We start from the raw sequence: 19,490 nt of genomic DNA on the forward strand, positions 1-19,490 counted from the left end.
TAGTTGGTTGGCATGTGACAGTGCTCATAGATTTCTCATGATTATGTTCCATTATAAAACCAAGTGAGGTAAACAACTATGATATTTCTGAAGTTGCTTTTTTCTTGATTATGCAGGAGAACTGCATATCATTGCATTAAGATAGGAAAACTGCATATGATTGATATTTCTGAAGTTGCTAGATTTGTCATATCACAGTTGAGACTAATCTTTGAGTCTGAAAGGTTAGCATGAGTCATGTAAGGAGGCGGATATATAGTCTGTTGCTGTGAAGTAGTCCACAAGCTATGAACATCCTTCAGGGTTCAGGCAAATGCTGTGACCTGTGTTGACTATAGCTGAAAGACAGCAAAGAAAACATGGGCTGACAAAAAATTGTAGATATCAAAGAAACCATTTCTCATGTTGGTTCCTTCAATTAGAGATGCAAGCGGGTCAAGGAAAAGAATGAACCAGTAATTAGGTGAAACTGAGTTGGATGGAATGGGTTTTTGGTTGACCTATTATGAAAATGGAACTTGCCTTTTCTTCTTAATATAATGATACGCAGCTCTCCCGCGTGTTCGAGAAAAAATGGAACTTGCTGCTACAATGCCGATTGTGCTAGTCCATATATGCTTTTGCATGGTTTAAACAAAAAAAATCAGAAAGTTTCATGTTCACTCGATCTATTATGCCACTTTGTGGCAGATTGGGGCATTTGCAGATCCTGATTAGATCCACTGGGTACATGGATTTCCCTAAAACCTGGAGGAGCAAAGATCATAGGAAGACTTTTTGCACATAATGCAGCACAACAGCTGGATTAACTTGGGACATGACCACCATTGCTGATCCCGGTGTGGTTGTCCAGCTAATTGCGCTTGGGGATTGCTAGGTTTAATGGAATTGGATGGTGGATGCATTATTAGTTTACAGCTTTCCGTGCATGTTCCTTTCCCTTTCTATGTGATCAGTAGAATGTGCATTTCAGTGGCAAGAACCAAAAGTCTTCTCTATGTTGTTTAAGTGTTCTTCTTTTGTGAACTTCTGTATCACATATTCACATATCATGATAGGTTATGAAAACGTATTGACTGGAACAATAGATTTATCAATAATTTGTTAAATTTTCATTTGGTTTCTATTGGATGAACTGCGTCTGGGTTTTGGGGATTAGATTTGGTATTTACTTCTTGGACCTTTTGCATCATTAGTGATATTCAGGTGTTGATACTTTTGAACAAGAAAAGGGACACTGATGTGAAATTTTGACCATTTTCAGAGGTCTTGTAGAAGTATTTTATTCCAGAAACAAGCTTATTTTAGACACTAATAAGTTCATTCAACCTTCTATTCCTAATCTGAATTTAAGGGAATAACTTTTTTCTGTTAGTTTTTTTAAAGGAATTGGCTTCAGACAAAGCAAGCGCATGCTTGATGCTTCTAAGATGAAGCACAACAACCTACTTTGAGAACTGAATCTTACTCCAGCTTCTAACAATATTTCGTAGTTTTCCTTGAGAACTTGTTGGAATCTACAGTATATTTCATCCGATTCCCAGTGTGTTATCAATTATCATATACATGAGCAGCTCCACCATCTACAAAGAGCGCAGGGAGAATGGACTCCTGCAAGTGGCAACAGCCTGCAGTGCTGATGGAATAGGCAGCTCATTACTGATGAGCTGATGACCATCATGTTATAACTGCACAGCAAAACTTGGGCCCGACTGCCTACTTTTGCATCCCTCTCACTGTCATTTAGGCCTAAAATCTATATACCTATGTATGTGGCCCCAACTGGTCTTACACCGTGTAGAAGATCATGGCTTCAGGCCCCGATACCGATGAACTTCAGCTGTTTTTCCAAGGAAAAAAAAGTTAAGTACTAGGTGCAACGAAATACATAAATTTCACTTGCACTACTGTCCATTGAAATCTGCAGTTAAGATAAAATACAATGCTACAATGTGCGACTTACAAGGCTGTTGTTGGGGTCTCTCCAGTAAAAGCCACGGATGAACATGGGCAGGATGTTGCATGCCACCAACACATATATCATCAGGGCGTGCTTCCCCATCCACTCCATGGTAATGGTAGGTCTTCTAAACCCGTACACGTCCACCTGAAAGATTCAAGACAGTTACCATGAGATTTCAGAGATGATGGATGACACTTTTACATATATGTTTGTGCTCTTGGGTCCAAGGGCTGACCAGAGTGTATATTCCAGCAAAAAGGAGCCCCGCAGCACCAGCAGTAGCCAAAGTGTAGCTTATCGTGTATAGTGGTTTATTCATGCGCATTCCTGAAATGAATCATGGAAATTGTTTGAATTCATCTCAACTACCAAGTTCTCACTTCTCAGGATTAGAAATTGATCAGTGTTTAGTAACCACATACCAACGAAGTCCATTAAGAAGGCTACTGCTAGCATGCTGAAGGAAGGGATCAGCCAATTGGTGATTCTTCCCCGGTGTTTCTGCAAATCAATTTAGCCCAGTGGAAAAAAAATGAGAATACTTCTCACAACTCCACAAGAATAAATTCTCAATATGACATCACAACCTTAAATTATACCTCAAAATGGATAATTATATGCCCAAATTGCAGACCAATCAAGCAAGTGACAATTGCCATGACAGAGCTGAATCGCGAAGAAAGAACAGTCAGAACGAATAGTCAGTTGGAGGAACTTGCATTGCAAAACAAGCTTATGGGCAATGATGAAAGTTAGTGAGGCACTGACCTCAGGAGGCCTTCAGGATCAAATGGCGCCTGGCACCATGATGGAGCATCTGGTGGTAGCGGTCCATTCTCTGGATAATTTATACTGCATTCCTGCAGGAAAGCGAAAAATGTTGACTGAATTTTGTGACAAAGGGAGCAGAAAGAATTACTCTGAGATATTGGAATGCATATCAAACCTTCGTACGTGCGTAAACAGGCCGTCTGTAGAGATGATCGATCCCTAAAATTGTACGGTCAACCATTCCAACTGCATTGCAAGCCGGTCCAGTATCTCCTCTGACTCCACATTTCACCTGACAAATTCAAATGTATCATGAATATCTTTATAAAAAAAAAGTATCATGAATATCAGCACTTATGCTGAACCTATAACAAGATACAGAAAATGCAGCAACATTTTGCACTTACAGAGAATGACTTCTCTATGGAACCAGGACCTGATATCTGATAATCCCAGTCCGGAACATATATTCCATATAAAAGAACAGTATATGTGAAAGAAAGGACCAATCCTACAAACCTAGCAGCACAAAAACAAATCATATGTTAGAAATGTGAGAAATTTCAAACTGCCCTCTATCCTGAACAGAGTATGCAGAAGAAAAGAAGAAGAAAAAATTGGAAATGGTTTGCAAATCTGTGCACTAAGAATTCACTGACTCACTGTAACTACTGAGCATTCGTGGAGGTAAAAGAAACCTAAGAATAGGGATAATTTTAGACTAAACTCACAGTTGGTAGCGGTATCTCCTGAGCAAATCAAGTCCAGAATCTACATCATCATCTCCCTTGAGCCAAATCTCACATATTGCAGCAAGGAGATAGGCTATCGCGATCCTCTGCAACAATAAATCCATCATATAGCATTCAAATGACCTGTCACTTTTGCAGTACCGAAAAACGTCATTATATTCTGAATGAAATGTTTTGATAAAATGGTTAGTACCTGAAGTATTCCCATCAACCGTATTTTCGCCAGATCAACACCGAAACTGAGACTGTGAACACCATGAAAAAATCCACCTACATAAAAGAAACATCACGTACAGAACATAACTGATTGTTAGACTTAATTATGTTGGGAATATTTTGGTATAACCCATTGTTTAATACTAGCTGGGAATAACCAAAATACCTTGGAGAACGAGACCAAGGCAGAATAACTTGAGGGCTCGAAATGCCGCTTTCTTAGTTGCCTCCAATTTGTCTGGCACACGCTGCATGCACATAGTGGCAGGATAAATCATTCAACATTCTGGTGAGTTAGCATTTACTCTGAAAGGAAAGCTAGTGCTTGTGATCTCGGTGTCCAGTACCTTGTACGCTAGTGTTAGTGCGACTCCAACTATGAAAAGAAAGAATGGCATGACGAAATCAGCTATTGTTAGGCCATCCCAAGGAGAGTGATTCAGTGATGGGATGAAGCCTCCCGCGTCATCAACAACGATCATAAGCTGCAAAAAGAAAAAAGGAAAGCATTTACGCTGTGTTTTGAGTTAGCTGGAAAATATATAATTCTTTTCAACATTTCATGGGCGTTTTCCTGCTCTTAGTTTCCCCTTACACAGCAAGAAGATTAGGCGTCTTTCCCCCCAGAAAAAGGATACTACAGATAGCTGCATCTGTTCTTCCTTAAGAGAAATGATGATAGCATGAGCAACATTACTCAGCAAGTCAATGGTTTCCTGTTTCTAGTGCGTAAAAGAATCCAAATGCTCATAATGGGTTGGGAATAAATGACAATAATCCCACACCTGTCATAGTTAGGCCGTAGATTCACGCAGGCTAACAACAATCACTCAATGTAGCTTTGCGAGGACTTTTTGGTCGCGGGTGAGTGTATGGACAAGGTGCGACGCTTTAGACCCAAATGTAGCTTCGCGAGGACTTTTTGGTCGCGGGTGAGTGTATGGACAAGGTGCGACGCTTTGGACCTAAACTGTTGGATTTCGTACGGCACGCTCCACGACTGGTGGTCAACTTTAGCGGGCGGGCAAGTTGTCGATACGAAAGGCTTGAGAACACTGATCATCCTCGTGTTGTGGGAGATGGAAGGAGCGCAATGCACGGATTTTCCAACGCTAGGAACAATCACTTAACCGATTAGTGGACAAGATAAAAGAGGAGGCAAATACATGGGTCGTGGCAGGGGCTAAACACCTAGGGCGGTTAATAGAGGTCGTGAGGCGTGCTTAATTGTCCGGTGTATCGTCCCGTTCCCTTTTTCCTGGATCCTAACCGGGGATGTGAGTATACGTAACTTCATTTTGTTTTGCCGTCGGGCTTTCCCCTTTATTAATATAGGGGCAGCACTCTTTAAAAAAAAACAATCACAGGACTTGTAAGTTACTTAACACCAACCGCAGCAGATCCTATGCCAAGCTTATCTGTATTATATTAGTGAATTATTAGGTCCTGCAATCCTGTAACCATTGGCTAAAGCAGCAGCATTATTAACCATCGTACTGATCCAACACCATATTCCAGTGGCAGCAGCCAACACGTACAGTTGAGTTAGGAAGGCATTGGATTCTGAAGCCAATTAAGCTCCAGTTTCACTGGCTTTACCTCGACCAGCGGAACGTACATATTCTGTATGCAAATGGATGGACTAGTCCATGCCAACATAGCCGTTCCTGGATTCCCGTTCTAGAGCAAGCCAATGGAACGAAAAGTGAAAAAATCAGAGATAAGAAACAACCGGTAGGAAAACTCAGTATGGTGACATCCGGAACAGAGCCGCATAGGAATCACTCCTAAGAATTCTTTTAAGCAAAATAAAAATCACAAAAGCTAGTGTTTGTTTCGTTGGGAGATATTTGTGAGTGAATTTCCGTGGGATGGGTACTCGACATCTGTCATCTGTGTCCAATTCATGCTGACTTTGCCGTGCTACATGCGCTGTGTGTCGGTGTGTGTGAGTGTGAGCTTGAAGCCTTTTGTGCCCTTGCCAATCACAGTCTTGCCCAGCACAGACGGGTAGCGGTTGCCGTGCTCCCATCAGTGCACTGCTGCACGGCACGACCATTTCTTTGCTGCCTCTGATCTTGACCTCTGCTCTCACAGTGAAGTTAGCGCGTGAAATTAACTCGGTCCAGTCGAGTCAAGACTCAAGCGACCACGGCCTTGTTTAGTTGCCAAAATTTGGAGTGCCAAAATTACATTGCCAGCACTGTAGCACACTGTAGCGTTTTGTTTGTATTTGTGAACTATTGTCCAAACATTGACTAATTAGGCTCAAAAGATTCGTCTCGCAAAGTACAACAAAACTGTACAATTAGTTTTTAATTTCGTCTAAATTTAGTACTCCATGCATGTACCGCAAGTTTGATGTGATGGGGAATCTTCTTTTTGCATAGTGCCAAAGTTGGGAGTTGGGGGTGAACTAAACAAGAGCCACGTGGAAGGACATGGGTACATGGAGCACACAGCACAGGCCCTGCTCTCTGTCCTTGAAATGGCCATCAATTCCCCTGCGGCAGGATCGATTCCCTCACGGCACGATCTGTCGCTAGGGATCATGTCCACATCTTCTCCGTCTCTCCCTTTGCACTTTGCAGGTGCCTGTCCCCGTCCCTGCGCTTCAGATCGCATGACGGCTGCTCAACAGATTCTTCAGAAGCTGGCTGCTCTGCGTGTGATCCTGGGTGATCATACGTACTGTTTCAAATCTTGAGATCTATAGATATGAATGTTGTGACTCCAAATGGACAGGACAGCATGTAGTCATCTTTTTTTCCCCGCTCTTAGGAGTACGTTGAGATTAGATTAGGTACGACCCGGTGGATCTTGACCCCGCGCGAGTGAGTTGGGCACTGTCCACGCGGTGAATCGTCAGGGGGGTCACCTTGAGTGGGGGTGGCTTTGGCTTTCGTTCGTGTCAAACTGCAGTTAGCGAAGGACTTGTGACCCCAAATGGACATCAAATAGTCATCTACCTAAATTTCCTTTTTCTTCTCAGGAGCACCGAACACCTTGAGAAAAAAAAAATAACTATGACTCGGTGGATCTTGACTCGCGCTAGTGTGGGTACTGTCCATGCGGCGAATCCATCAGATGATCACCTTCAGGTGGAGGAACGAGAGTATGAGACATCTAGTGGGGTGGCTTTGGCTTTCGTTCGTGTCAAACTGCAGTTAGTGAAGGACGTGATCCAAGCTCCCGGTCGGTGCTTGACTGGACGATAAAGGATGCTACTAGTTGAAAAGAAGCAGCAGCAATATAGTGGCAGCCAAGTGCATGGTGATCTCGACGGCCTCATCTCTGCTCCCTAATCTAGCAGTCTTTTCTGTTAAAGCCTGTTGTCGTGCTAATGTCTTTAGCTACGCGTCATGCATGCGATGGGCGGGATTAGCGACATGTTTGTGCGAAAAGTACGTGCTTTGGCTTGGAGCCACAAGCTCGCAAAGCTATAAGGGATGGCTTTATTATCCATGGAAACCAAAAGGAAAAGTATACAGATCTTTATACTGAAAAAAAACCAATAATGGAGGGACTCTTATGCACTAAGCTAGCGCATTTGATGTCACAGTCATTTTATTACAAAGATGATGCCGGCAGGCAGTCATGGATAAGTGAAAAAGGTAAATACCCCATCCATATCCGTTCCAAATTATAGGTCGTTTTGACTTTTCTAAGTTTATAGATAGTATCATGCACTTAGACATATACTATATTTAGATGCATAATAATACCTATGATTATCAAAAAAGCTAAAATGACCTACAATTTGGAACGGAGGGAATATGATATATGTTTGGTTATGACAGCAGTTGACCAACCTTGGGCTAGGATCAGAATAGGCTCGAGTGATCAAAGTCCTTTTGGCAATGCCCTAAAAAAAGTCCTTTCGGCAATCAGGCAGCCTCGTTCGTCTCCACAACTGGCCATGCACACCAACTGGCCGCGTGCAGACCCTGGCCGGCCGGCCGGCTATAGCTTTTGCCCGGAGGAGGCCGGCTCGCTTGCCGCGCGTGCAGGCCAAGCAAAGCGAAAGCAAAGCAAACCAATCCCGAAAACCCAATAATCCAAGCGCAATGCGGCGGGAGAGACAGAGAGAGAGCAGCTAGCCGGGTGCGGCTCAGGCCGCGCCACCGGTGGAAGTGTAATCTGCGCGACGCCACGCCACGCCACGGCCGCGCCGGGCAGGGCGCGGCATCTCTGTTCCGTTTCCCTGGACACGACGCGGTGCGGTCCGACAGGTTCCTGGCCGGCTCCCCTGTACATTCGCGTGCTAAAGAGGCGAGCGCGCCGCAGTGGCGTATTCCGTGCTCCGCTCACTGCCGTCCCTTTTGCCGGGTGAGGTTATTCGACGGGTACGTGCTCGCACCGGCACCGGCGAGAGGGACGTCGTGCAGCGGAAGCATCGGCAAAAGGTGCTACGGACGTCGTCGCGTGAAGGGGACACGGGACACCACCAGGGCTGGCCGGCGCTGGATACACGGGTTCTTGGAAGGAATTTGTATGTGCTAAATTCACATGGGGATCGAGATCACAGCCCCCAGAATCTGGTTCAAAGCTGAGCTGAATTTTGTTTCGAAAGAAAATAGCTGAGTTGAATTTCTTATAACATTTCTTATAATGAATTCTGAAGCTGTGGTTCCTTTCCTATGTCCCTATGTTTTTCATGGTCTTCCAGTCGATCTGTGGCTTTTTATCTCTGAATAAAATTGGTTGGCACGTCGTCACTCTCCAACATGGATTGGTGAACTAGAATCGGCCTTCCCCAGGGTGTAAACCAAGCAATACACAATGCTGTATGACTCGAACTCCAATCCACATGTACGTGCACGCGACACTCTTTAACGTCAGCCGGGCAATGCGTCGAGGTCCCTAGCTTACGGTGCATCTGGGCCTCTACGGCCTGGGGGAGCAGCACCCTGACACTGACACGATGAGGCCGGTGGATCGGTGCATGTTCATAGGCTACCGCAAAAGTCTAAGCAAAATAAAAAGATTATCCGTGGAATCATCGACACATTTAGTATAGTACAGATATAAAAAAATGATTACGGGTGGGCTAATAACAGCAGTCCTTTCCATGCTGGTACAGGGAATCACATACTATATGCTGTGCTGTGCAAACCTTGCTGCCCAACTAAAGGAGCAACACCAACAGAAGCAGAGAAATTTTCCTTTGGTTTCTCTTCTCTTTTTTCTGATTCTGAATTCGTGTCCAGCTGAAGAACCCACTCTGCCACTCATGGCCCGACAGGCAGGTGGCTGGAACCATGCCAAGTGGGGATTTCTCGGTAAATACTGCCCTTACATGTGCCTCTTTTGATGTGTTTACCTTGATGTTGATGATCCTATTGGAATCTGATCATCACGCGACACGTTAGCATGTTAGTAAAGTGGCGGCATGCTAACCAACTGTTTGCCCCAGCGTCACTACACCAGAAACAGGCGTCCGTACGGTGCCTAAAGCTGGCGAATAGCTGCCATACGGTTCCTGTGACCATGATGGTTTATTAGCATAACAATCAGCAGCTCTGTTTTTGTCTGCTTGACCCAATTGACCCTGACTCGGATTCCTCTCTCCGTGCTTGTTTCTTTATGGCGTCTACAGAGACATGACTGGATGATCAAGGCGACCATGAGTGATGATGAGCGAAACAAAAGATTCTTTTTCTTTCTTTCTTTTGCTAAGGCCATGTTTAGTTACTCCCAACTCCCAACTTTGACACTATGCAAAAAGAAGATTCCCCATCACATCAAACTTGCGGTACATGCATGGAGTACTAAATGTAGATGAAATTAAAAACTAATTGCACAGTTTTGTTGTATTTTGCGAGACGAATCTTTTGAGCCTAATTAGTCAATATTTGGACAATAATTCACAAATATAAACGAAACGCTACAGTGTGCTACAGTGCTGTAACAGTAATTTGGCACCTCCCAAATTCCCCAACTAAACAAGGCCTAAAGTTCATGCAGAGGAGTACGCAAAAGCAAGCAAATTTGCTGGTGGCGCTCCTGATTCGAGAAGGGAAGGGAGGGGAAGCAGACAAGGGAGAAAGCCAAGAGCAGGGGGGGTGGGGATCAAGGATCATGGGGGCACGGGGACAGTTGGGCATTCGGCTCTTCATCACGACGAGAGACATGAATCATGATGAATGGGCTCGGTTGGCCGGTGCCCCTCGAAGGATGGGCGAAAAGGAAAGCGCAGCGGCCGACGACGAGATGATAATGCTAGCTGGCGTACGTCACAGCGAATCGGGAATTCAATTCGTTCGAGAATTCAGTTCAGTACTCAGCGGATGTAGTAGGAATAGGTTGTGCGCGCGTACCAGGACGGTGATCCCGCGGAAGACGTCGAGGGAGACGAGCCGCGGCTGGCCGCGCGCGGCGGGCGACGGGGGCGGCGAGGGCGGCGGGGCCTTGTTATTGGCGCCGGCGCCGGACTCGAGATCGGCCACCGGGGCGCCCGCCGCGTCGTCGCTCCTGACGAGCTCGTACCCGCCCATGGCCGACGCAGCCGTCCTCCTCTGCCGGCAGCACAACGCCGATGGTACGCCGCCGCCGCCGCCGGGCAATGCCCCTCCTCCTGCTGCTGCTGCATTCCCAACCGCCGCCGCCGCCGCCATCGCCGCCGCCAACACACACACAAACTCAGATGCGGGGACAGAGAGATGGATAGAGAGAGAACCGCCAAACTGATCGATAAAGCACTCCCCGCCTCCGCCTTACCTGGGCAGTTGCGTCTGCTTGCTTGCTTGCCGCCCCTCGGCTTTCTGGCCCGGGACTCTCCCGCTTGATCCGGGCAGAGGCCTCTCTGGTGTTTTTTTTTTCCCTTTTCTTTTGAAGCGCAACAAACTCGCGTGATCTCGTCTCGCCCTCCGCGTCTCCCGCTCTTGTAAAACTTTGTGAGCTGCGACCCTTCCCTCCCTCTCTCGATCGGGGAATCTGGTTGGATCGGTGTGGACGACGGCTGGGTTCCCGCTCGGCGACGCCTTTCGCCTCCTCCCCAACCTGCCACCCCCCGGATCGAGCTGGTGGTGGATCGGCCACTGGTGGCGCGGCGTCGCGTGTTTATGTATATACTACCTATATATGTCGTTTCAGACAAGAAAACGAACGGAGGTAGTATATGTGCTCACTGGCCCTGCCGGCGTCTCTGCTCTTTTTTTTTTCTGCTCGCTCCTCTTGGGCCTGTGGCACTTGGGTGATCGGTGACGGATGGTCTAGGGATTATTTATAGCGGGACAGCTCCCGCGCGACGTGCCCCGGCCGCGCCATCACTTGCCGTCCGCCAAGCGGCGCGGCCACGTCCGCGCGCCCCGCCTTTCCGTGATGCCCCTCCCTCTCATGAATGCCGTTCGGGATCGGGGCTGGACCTGGCGGCCGGGGTGTGGCTGTTGCCGTGTGCCGCGCTGAAGGGTGAAGAGTTTGACAGGTGTTGTGTTACCGGCGGCGACAAGTTTTGGATGGAACGGGGAGGTGGTAGGGGCCCGGGTCGGGAAACTTGTGCTCCTCCGTGGGAAGTGATCGCGGCCGCTGCCGATAAGCGGATGAGGTGAATCCGATTCCTCGCGGTGGTGATATGTGCCTTCCTTTCCGCTAAAGGGGGCATGCACTTATCGCCGTCGGATTGACCAGAGGTGTGGCTCGTGTGCACTTGAAACATATCTTAATGATTGTGGATTCGGTAGATGATTTTGGATTATCTTTGTTCTCCTTATTCAGGTTATCTCGTCAGACTACAGGTATATTGGCAGTGTGAGAAACCATAAAATCGACATCTTCAGTATGTAGCAAACAAATCAGGTGTTTCAGTTAAGAACGTAGATTCTGAAGAAAAATACAGTAACTCATTATCTATGTATCAATTGAAGTAAATGACATGGATAGTTGAAGTTTTGAAGATAATTATCTTAGGGTTGCTTGAAACGGTCCAGAAAACACTTCAATCCATCAATGACTCTGTCAACTTCATCTTGTCATGAATCCATTGATCTAGAGTGACCGACAGAACCTGCCTCAAGTAGATGTTTGTTTCAGACATAACATTCTTTTATGCCGTGATATAATGCATAGTGATAATTATGAAAAAAGAGTCCTCTTGTGATGTGAAATGCATAGCAACCATCCTTAAGTTTCTTCGTTTAGAATAATTTGGAGGATTATTATGTGAACCAAGCAGATCCTCCATCATAAGCCTTTGGATCATAACTCGTGCTTTGCAGCCCAATAAAACAGTTAGCATGGTAGTTGCCTCCAAATAATAAAAAAGATTGCTAACATGACTTGGAGGGTTCCACAAAATCGCAGGTAGGATAATTAATATCTTACATTGAGGTTACACGATATGATGTTCAGCTTGTTTCTAGGGCATTACAGTCATCTTAATTATTTCTTTTGCAGTCTATAATCATCACACCTATAAAGAATTTGTAGTGTATAGTTCTTTCCTTTTGCCAAATCCAGTATGTTAGTTAACTTTTTGATCTACAACATGGCTCATGACCATTTATTAGTAATACGTTGCAATGTAAATCGCCGACCTGGCTGATAAGTTTTATTTCCGTGAGTCCTTAGCTTGGATTCTATGGAAAAAAGAAATTGATAAATCTGCAAATGAGCTGCAACAATGCATCATCAAATTGGATGGATGTTTCGGATGCACAGATGTAGATGCAATCATGCAATTACTCTTAGACCCCGTTTGGGTCCTTTCATTTTGAAGGAATTAGAATCTATTTAATAGAGTAGGCTAATTTATGTTGGAATGTGGCATTCCACAACTTTCCAAAGTTTAGATATAAGCCTATCTTAAATTCATGGGGTGGGAGATGGAAATTGATGCTATAGATTACGGTTATTAGAATGGAATTCAATTTTTATAGCACGCTCTTGGACTCGCTTCTCTATAGTAGAAATGCAGCATATAAGTATCTCTCCCATATCACCAACTATAATATACAACTATATTCCACATACAATTATATTAGCTTAATTAATTTGTATCTAAATTATGATTATTAGAATGGAATTCAATTCCAATGATCCAAACGGGGCCTTACCTGAATGAGAAGGGCAGTTACTCCACGCACGTAATCCTCCGTCTCGAGCTGATGCAGGACTCCATGGCCATTTTCAATCCTGCACCCCGGCTTCCGGCACTTACGCACGCTCCTGCAGCTCTCACACGATGACCGGGACCGCAACGGCCAACGGATCGCCACCTCCATTCTGCGGCGCACTGGCCCGCGGCCGCGCGATCGAGCGTGGCGGCGGCATCAGTCCGCATCGCTTCATTCTCCCCGGCGCGCTCGCGCTGTCCCTGCACTGAACCGCGCATGGTCTTCGCTTGCGCCGCTGCTCGTCCACGCTTGCCGCCGCCGTAGCCGGGGCGGCGTGCCTTGCTTCCTCGGGCTCTTCGCGAGAAGCACGATTTGGAAGGGTCGTGAAAACGCACGAGCTGGAGCCTGGCTGCGATTTGGAAGGGTCGCGAAAATCTACGAGCTGGAGTCTAGTTCAACCGACCGATGTAACGTCTGGGATCCGACGGCAGGGATAAAAAGACGACGAGGCCCAATCTCCGGCGAGAGACTGTCCGCAGGTTTCGTCAATCGAAGATGACAGTTGGTGGATGTTGGCGTGCCTCACAGAAAGAGCGTCGGCGGAAGATCAATCGCAAGGGGACTCGTGTTAAGCGCTAGTACACTCCGATAGTCGTTGGTCCCTTCAGTTCGTACGGATATAATAAAGGATAAACAACTGAACTACTGAAGAAGCGGGGAACTCTTGGGAGTCTTCTTGACTTCTCGGATAACGTGGGCCTCATTATTGTGCGAAATGCTGCTTTATTGGCCCATCCATCCCACCCAACAACGGGGGCTCCTATGCATATTCCGGAAGGTGGATAAGCCCTGTATCGCACACGGCCTGCTCACGCTCACGGCCCATTCATTCACAAAATCCAGCCTGCTTATTTTTTGCGCTAACATTGGAACAAGCCACTAGAAGGGACAACAACAGCTTCTGACATGCGCCTTGCTTTTCGTGCAAAACGAAGATTCGTAGAAAAAAATCTGTAGGTTCCGGACAAATGTTCAAATCAAATTTTGATTGAACTAGAAGATCTACAAAATAAGATTACACTTGATCATATTTTGAATCAAAACTTTTTTGAACATTTTTCCAATGTACCAACATTTTATTGGTGTTGGCCAACATTTTTATTTAACATTTTTTTACATTCACCAATATTTCTTGATATTCATCAACATTTTCTTTAAACTAAGCTTAATTGTCACCAACATTTCTTAACGTTGATTAACATATTTTTATAGGCACCGACATTTTTCTTCAACATTTTTACATTCACTAACATTATGTCTCAACATTTCTTTATTCACACCAATATTTTTCTTTAACTTTTTGAAAAAGTACATATTCAACATTTTTCAAAACCTGTATCAACATTTTTAAATAATAGATTCAACATTTTTTTAAAGTCTTGATCAACATTTCTTTTTGCATTTACCAGCATTTTTTTTCAACATTTTTTTACATTCACCAACTCTTTTTACGTAATAAAAATGTTGAATTTTAAAAATATAATAAAATATAGTCATATTACATCTCATTGTGTTGCATTAATTCTCAACAATATAGTGGTTCAAACGGATTCAAAAAAAAAATCAATGGTTTGGGAGAAAAATACATTTGAAGTTTGAAATAAAAACGAATTCCGACGAATCATGGATGGGCACGTGTCTCCACCCTCCCTCAAAAGGCACCAGCTCCTGCCAGCGTGTGCATGCGCTGTGAGCTGTCTGGTACGTGGAGAGAGAAGTATTCCGAAAATAACCGTAGGAAACTGCAGGAAAGGTTCAAATTGTTTTCAAATGTCAATTTTTTCTTGAAAACAAAATCAAATAGGATTTTAAGGGAAACAAAAACGAATATGGCATCAATATTATAGAAAAATAAATAACAAAAGCTGTCCAGTTTAAAATATCTCGACATTGGTTGAGAATCGATAATTTCTAGCTATAAGACATTAAACCATACCACAATACCATACAGAGCAACGACCATTCGATATTTAACAAGTCACGTAATAATTAATACCCTTCCTTCATTAATGTAAAAAGCGTGTTTTAACACAAAAAAGTCTACAAATATAGATATTAACTTTTATTATTATCTAAGTCCTGTTTATTTGAGCTTCCTGGCAGCTTCTAAGCGTGAAAAACAACAAACTTCTCGTATAGGTTCCAAGAAACTGGAAGTCCAGAAAAGCTGAATTTATATGAAAAGCTCAGTTTTATAAGCTTTTCGTAACTTTTTGAGGTTAAGAAGCTAAACACATCTTTTAAAAACTAGGGTTTGCTTTTCAGATAAAAAGCCAGCAGCAGCTTTTCTGTATTTTTTTACCGTTACCGACCCTGTATTTACGGTTATCGTAATCGTTTTGTCAAAAAAACGAGAAAACCTCAAAAACGAGCCCCGGTAAACGGGAATTTCCGTTTCCACTTTCATCCTAATCTCAAGGCTTAATAGCTGTTTTGGTCCCCGAACGTTGCTCAAAGTTTTATTTTAATCCCTAAGCTATCAAAGGGTTAATAGTTGTCGTAGTTGGCATGCCACATCAGCTGGTCCGGTGCGCCACACGCGAAATGTTGAATATACGTACGCCATAGAGGAGACCATCAATGTCAGCTGTATCAATTGTTCCCAAGTAAAGTTAGCTCCCAATAATCAATTATTCCCCTCTCTATCTCTACTGGGAGTAGCTTAGCATCAGCTCACTCGCTAGTATTAGGTTTAGGAAGCGTTTAACCTCCCTGAGGCTGCATCTGTGTTAAATAGAGCGAGGAAGAGCCCGCTTACAAGTCGCAGATCCGAGTTGGTTAAGATTGAGCCTATCTTTAAGATAGATACAACAACTATACAAGATAAATCACAGTACCCTGATCTAAGGGTGTGTTTGGTTGAGCTGTGGCTTTTAAAAAAGTAGCTGTGAGCTGTGGACTGTGGAAAAGCTACTGTAGGTTATGGGCTGTGAGAAAGTATAAAGCCGTTTGGTGAAACAGCTATGACTTTTTGGAGACACTTACGAGCGGACCCTACATGTATTCACAGTCCACCCCGCTCAACTCTCTCCCTCTCTCACTGATGAGCGGACCCCACTCGTTAGCATCTTCGTCTTCCTCTTTCTTCCTTCTCGCATCTCGCAACGGCGTGGTGGGCGGCAACGCGGCAGGCTAGCCCGCATCGAGGGGCCGCGACGCGACAGCCGGAGTGGCGGCCAATGCGGTGGGTGGTGTCGCTGGCCCCGAGGGGCGCCGCAGCCGAGAGAGGAGGGGACCGGAGAGGAGGTGCTGCTAGCCGGGAGAGGAGGGGATCAGAGAAGGGCACCGCCGGGAGGAGAGCAGGGGCCGCTGCCTCAGCCTCGCCCGCGATGGAGATCCCACTCGGAGGAGATCAAGGGGGCGGAGAGCAGGAGGCCTCAGGGACGCCGCTACCAGCGCCGCCACCGAGCAGTGGAGTGAGGTGGCGCAGAGAAGCACCAGCAGGTGAGGCGAATGGGTGACCTTCTGGCGCCGACAATGGAGCTCCGGCAGCCCTCTAGTTGTGGCACCGGCGAGAGTGGAGAGGATTGGGCCTCCCTGCTGAAGCTTGCGCCGGAGGAGAAGAGGAGCCCGATAGCCGGCCGATGAGGAGCCGCGGGGAGGGGCGGCTGGCCAGGAGCCGCCGGGGATTTGGGGCGGCGCTGAACCCTAGTGCCACCGGGGAGAGAAGCGTGTCACGCGTGGACAGAAGGGGGTCGCGGGTAGGAGGACATTGGGGAAAAAGAACAAACCGGTACAACATAACTTGATGGCAGGTGGGTAAATTTTGTGAAAAGTCCGATTCACAGCTGGCCACAGCATCTCCTTCCCTGTTGTGAAAAATGAACTACACGAAAATAACTTTTTTGAAAGCAGCTGAGAGGAAGCTAGGCCCTTTGGTTGATTTTTAGCTTTTTTTTTGGAAGCCAAAGCAGCTTGAAAGTTGAACCAAAGGGACCCTAAACAACCTGGCTCGTCTAACAAACTCGGATTGTTATGTTTACATGTTTAACGTCTCATGGATAGAACTACTTGACACGCTAACATCCTCCGTCAATCTTAGCCTGGTGATCCAAGGTTGAATTTGCTCTTCAACTCTTCTGGCTTCTGAACAATAAGCGGCTTAGTAAATCCGTCAGCTACTTGGTCTCCAGTACCAATGATGAATATGAAGAAGTTTCTGCGCCACCCTTTCATGAACGAAGTGGTAATCGATCTCTATGTGTTTTGTTCGAGCATGAAACACCAGGTTTGCTGATAAGTAGGTTGCCCCAATGTTATCACACCATAATATTACAGCTGAAGGAGATCGAATCCCAAGTTCCTTCAGAAGTGACTGGACCCAAATAATCTATGTCGTGGCATTTGCCATTGCCTTGTTGTGGCGGAACCGCCCAAATTAACTTGGCTAAAGCACACTTAAGTCGCTTAACACACGATCATGTACTTTAAACAAATCAACTTGGTCGTCCGTCGGATTTCATCCGATAAACTTATCACAGAATCAAGAAAGCAAGACTCGCACGAAGGCGAGTGGTTACAGAGATTACAACAGTTCATCAAATTATTACAACCTCAAGTTCGAAATTTAAGAAAGGTTTGCAGAGTTCTCAAATAACAACAATAAATGAGCGGAAGCTAAACGTCGTTGCAGGACATCATGAAGAAGCCAGCCATGACATCAATGATCCCGGTCCTCGCCGTCCGAGGAGGGATCCCACTCGACCGTCCAACCAGGAGGAAGTTGGGTAGGCCAAGTGCCACTTGCAGCGAACTCAGGGGTATCAACATCACCTGAAAAGATGTGCCACAACAAGGCTGAGCGACTATGCTCAACAAGACTTAACCAACCGGTGGTACTACTCCACCAACACCTAGACATGCAAGCTTTTTGGCTTTTTGGCTCTGAGGTTTTGTTTTTGCCAAAAGCAACTAGTGTAGGTCCTTACTTTCAACATTTTAGCTCAGGTTCTAAGTTCATTAACTAGTCTAAATTAGCAACTTACGCTAAGCAAGCATAGTTTCCAAGCAATTAATATAGGTAACAAAATTTGATCATCATCATCTTTCATTCTTACTCAGTGTAGCATAGCGATCAAGCAGTTCCAAACTATGAGAGGCAGACAAATCGATTCGAATTTCTTAACCATGCATGGCGAACCTAATCCCATGACATCCGCGCACCGTGAGGGGTCGCTTCATTTGTCAGCCGTCCCCATTGATTCCCGGACCTGTGTCGGGCTCACTTCCCTTGGTACAAGGCTCCATAGACCCGGCCTCTGCCATTCTATGACCGCACTTGTCACCACATGCGGCCGCAAGGGAACTCCGTTCTGGAGACAGTGGAACGATCCGCTCACGTTCCGGTTCAATCAGGTACTAGGCTTCCCCATCCCATACTAGGTATGATATTAGTAATTTCAACACTTGATCACGAACACTATCACATCTCGACCTTAGCCCAGTTTCATGTAGACAGACGGGGTAATCCACCGACCACCAAAATAGTTCACAGAGCCCTGTCCCGTCCATCGTCCTTATGGTTGTAACAAAAGGAAAGCAAACAGCTCCTATAACTCGCGAGTGACAGTCAATAAATCAACTTTTACTGAGTCCTATTAAGCATGCAACTACTCGGCCTATCATACTAGTGTTCAGATCAAGGGCACTAATTCATGCATCTACGATTTCAAACAATTCCTAAAAACATAAATGCACAATCAAGCAACCAAATATATTGCAAGTAGTTAAAGATAGGAATTTATGCTCCGAGGCTTGCCTTCACAGGGGGAGTTAGCGAACCGGTCCTCGGCTTGCTCCGGTACGGGCTTGGCTCCGACTTGCTGTAGATCAGCTACGGCTCCTTCTTCTGGCGCCGGGTGAAGCTCGTATGTTCCGTCCGCAAGGTTTAGCTCTACACGAAATGCAAATGCATCAAGTTCAAATTCCATGCTTTCTCATAGAATGCAACACACGAATTAGCACTGAAGTATAAATTTCATCATGACCACATTCAATTAAACAAGGTTCTGCACCTTCTTTATCTGCATAAGGTAAGGTGTATTGTGGTATAAAACCTGGGGTTGATTTGATGGTGACTGGGTACATATATACAACTTAACTTTATTAAACTTCAGAGTGGAAAGGTATCCTAGTTTGAATGTTTTTTTTACCTCTTCCAAAAATTTACTTTATCATTACTCAAGGTTTCTTTCTTCCATTTAGCTAGGTTCATCTTCCAAATTTTATTTCTATCTTCAAATAGTAAGCTATGAAGCCACAAATTTAACAGAAACTTAACTTTGTCATAGATAAGCTACTGCATAAATTTGAGGTCCATGGGAGGTGCATAAAAAGAATTAGAATTACTTTATTTCCCTAAGGTATCATATACTTAAGCATTTTTAAAATAGAAACCATAACGAATTTGGGTATGAAATTTTAACAATAGATTCCGGAGGTGAAATAGAGCCTTTGGTGAATTTTTCATACTTTTTAGTGAAGGGCATCTTTTTCCATACATTTACCCTATTTATTCTTCCCTAAAAAGGAAAGTGGTTTTCTTTCTGCTTCTGATCAGGTTCCATATTTTTCCTACAAACTACACTACACCACTAACTTATTCCAATTGTTTCACATTTTAATCATCTCTGGTTTAATTATTGTGCAAAAAGATGAAAGCAACCTTAGATTTTC

At 45.0% G+C, this 19,490-nt stretch overlaps 1 protein-coding gene across 2 annotated transcripts; it reads right to left on the reverse strand.

The window, feature by feature from the left end:
* Positions 1-1,474: 1,474 nt before the first annotated feature.
* LOC101768299 (heparan-alpha-glucosaminide N-acetyltransferase) lies at positions 1,475-10,904 on the reverse strand. Of its 2 annotated transcripts, XM_004952556.4 has the most exons (14): positions 10,423-10,904; positions 10,023-10,288; positions 4,050-4,187; positions 3,869-3,950; positions 3,680-3,756; positions 3,466-3,572; positions 3,142-3,253; positions 2,910-3,026; positions 2,732-2,823; positions 2,563-2,629; positions 2,386-2,464; positions 2,199-2,290; positions 1,964-2,107; positions 1,475-1,840 (listed from the first exon to the last, which is right to left on the reverse strand). In XM_004952556.4, the coding sequence occupies exons 2-14, from the start codon at positions 10,197-10,199 to the stop codon at positions 1,814-1,816; spliced, it is 1,311 nt and encodes a 436-aa protein (XP_004952613.1). In that variant the 5' UTR covers positions 10,200-10,288; positions 10,423-10,904; the 3' UTR covers positions 1,475-1,813. The 2 variants fall into 2 exon arrangements, with proteins under 2 accessions (XP_004952613.1, XP_004952612.1); XM_004952555.3 differs by lacking the exon at positions 10,423-10,904 and having other exon boundaries at positions 10,023-10,334.
* Positions 10,905-19,490: the final 8,586 nt, after the last annotated feature.

The sequence above is a fragment of the Setaria italica genome, chromosome I (assembly GCF_000263155.2).
Source record: "Setaria italica strain Yugu1 chromosome I, Setaria_italica_v2.0, whole genome shotgun sequence".
Taxonomy (NCBI): domain Eukaryota; kingdom Viridiplantae; phylum Streptophyta; class Magnoliopsida; order Poales; family Poaceae; genus Setaria; species Setaria italica.

Bases quoted from the DNA above. Each gene is read 5' to 3' on its own strand.
- LOC101768299 (XM_004952555.3), bottom strand. From the start codon at position 10,319: ATGGCGGCGGCGGCGGCGGTTGGGAATGCAGCAGCAGCAGGAGGAGGG. The intron at 4,188-10,022 runs GTACGCGCGCAC...TTCTTTTTGCAG, and splicing joins TCCGCGGGATCACCGTCCTG to CTTATGATCGTTGTTGATGA. The intron at 3,757-3,868 runs GTATTTTGGTTA...TCTTTTATGTAG, and splicing joins CCTTGGTCTCGTTCTCCAAG to GTGGATTTTTTCATGGTGTT.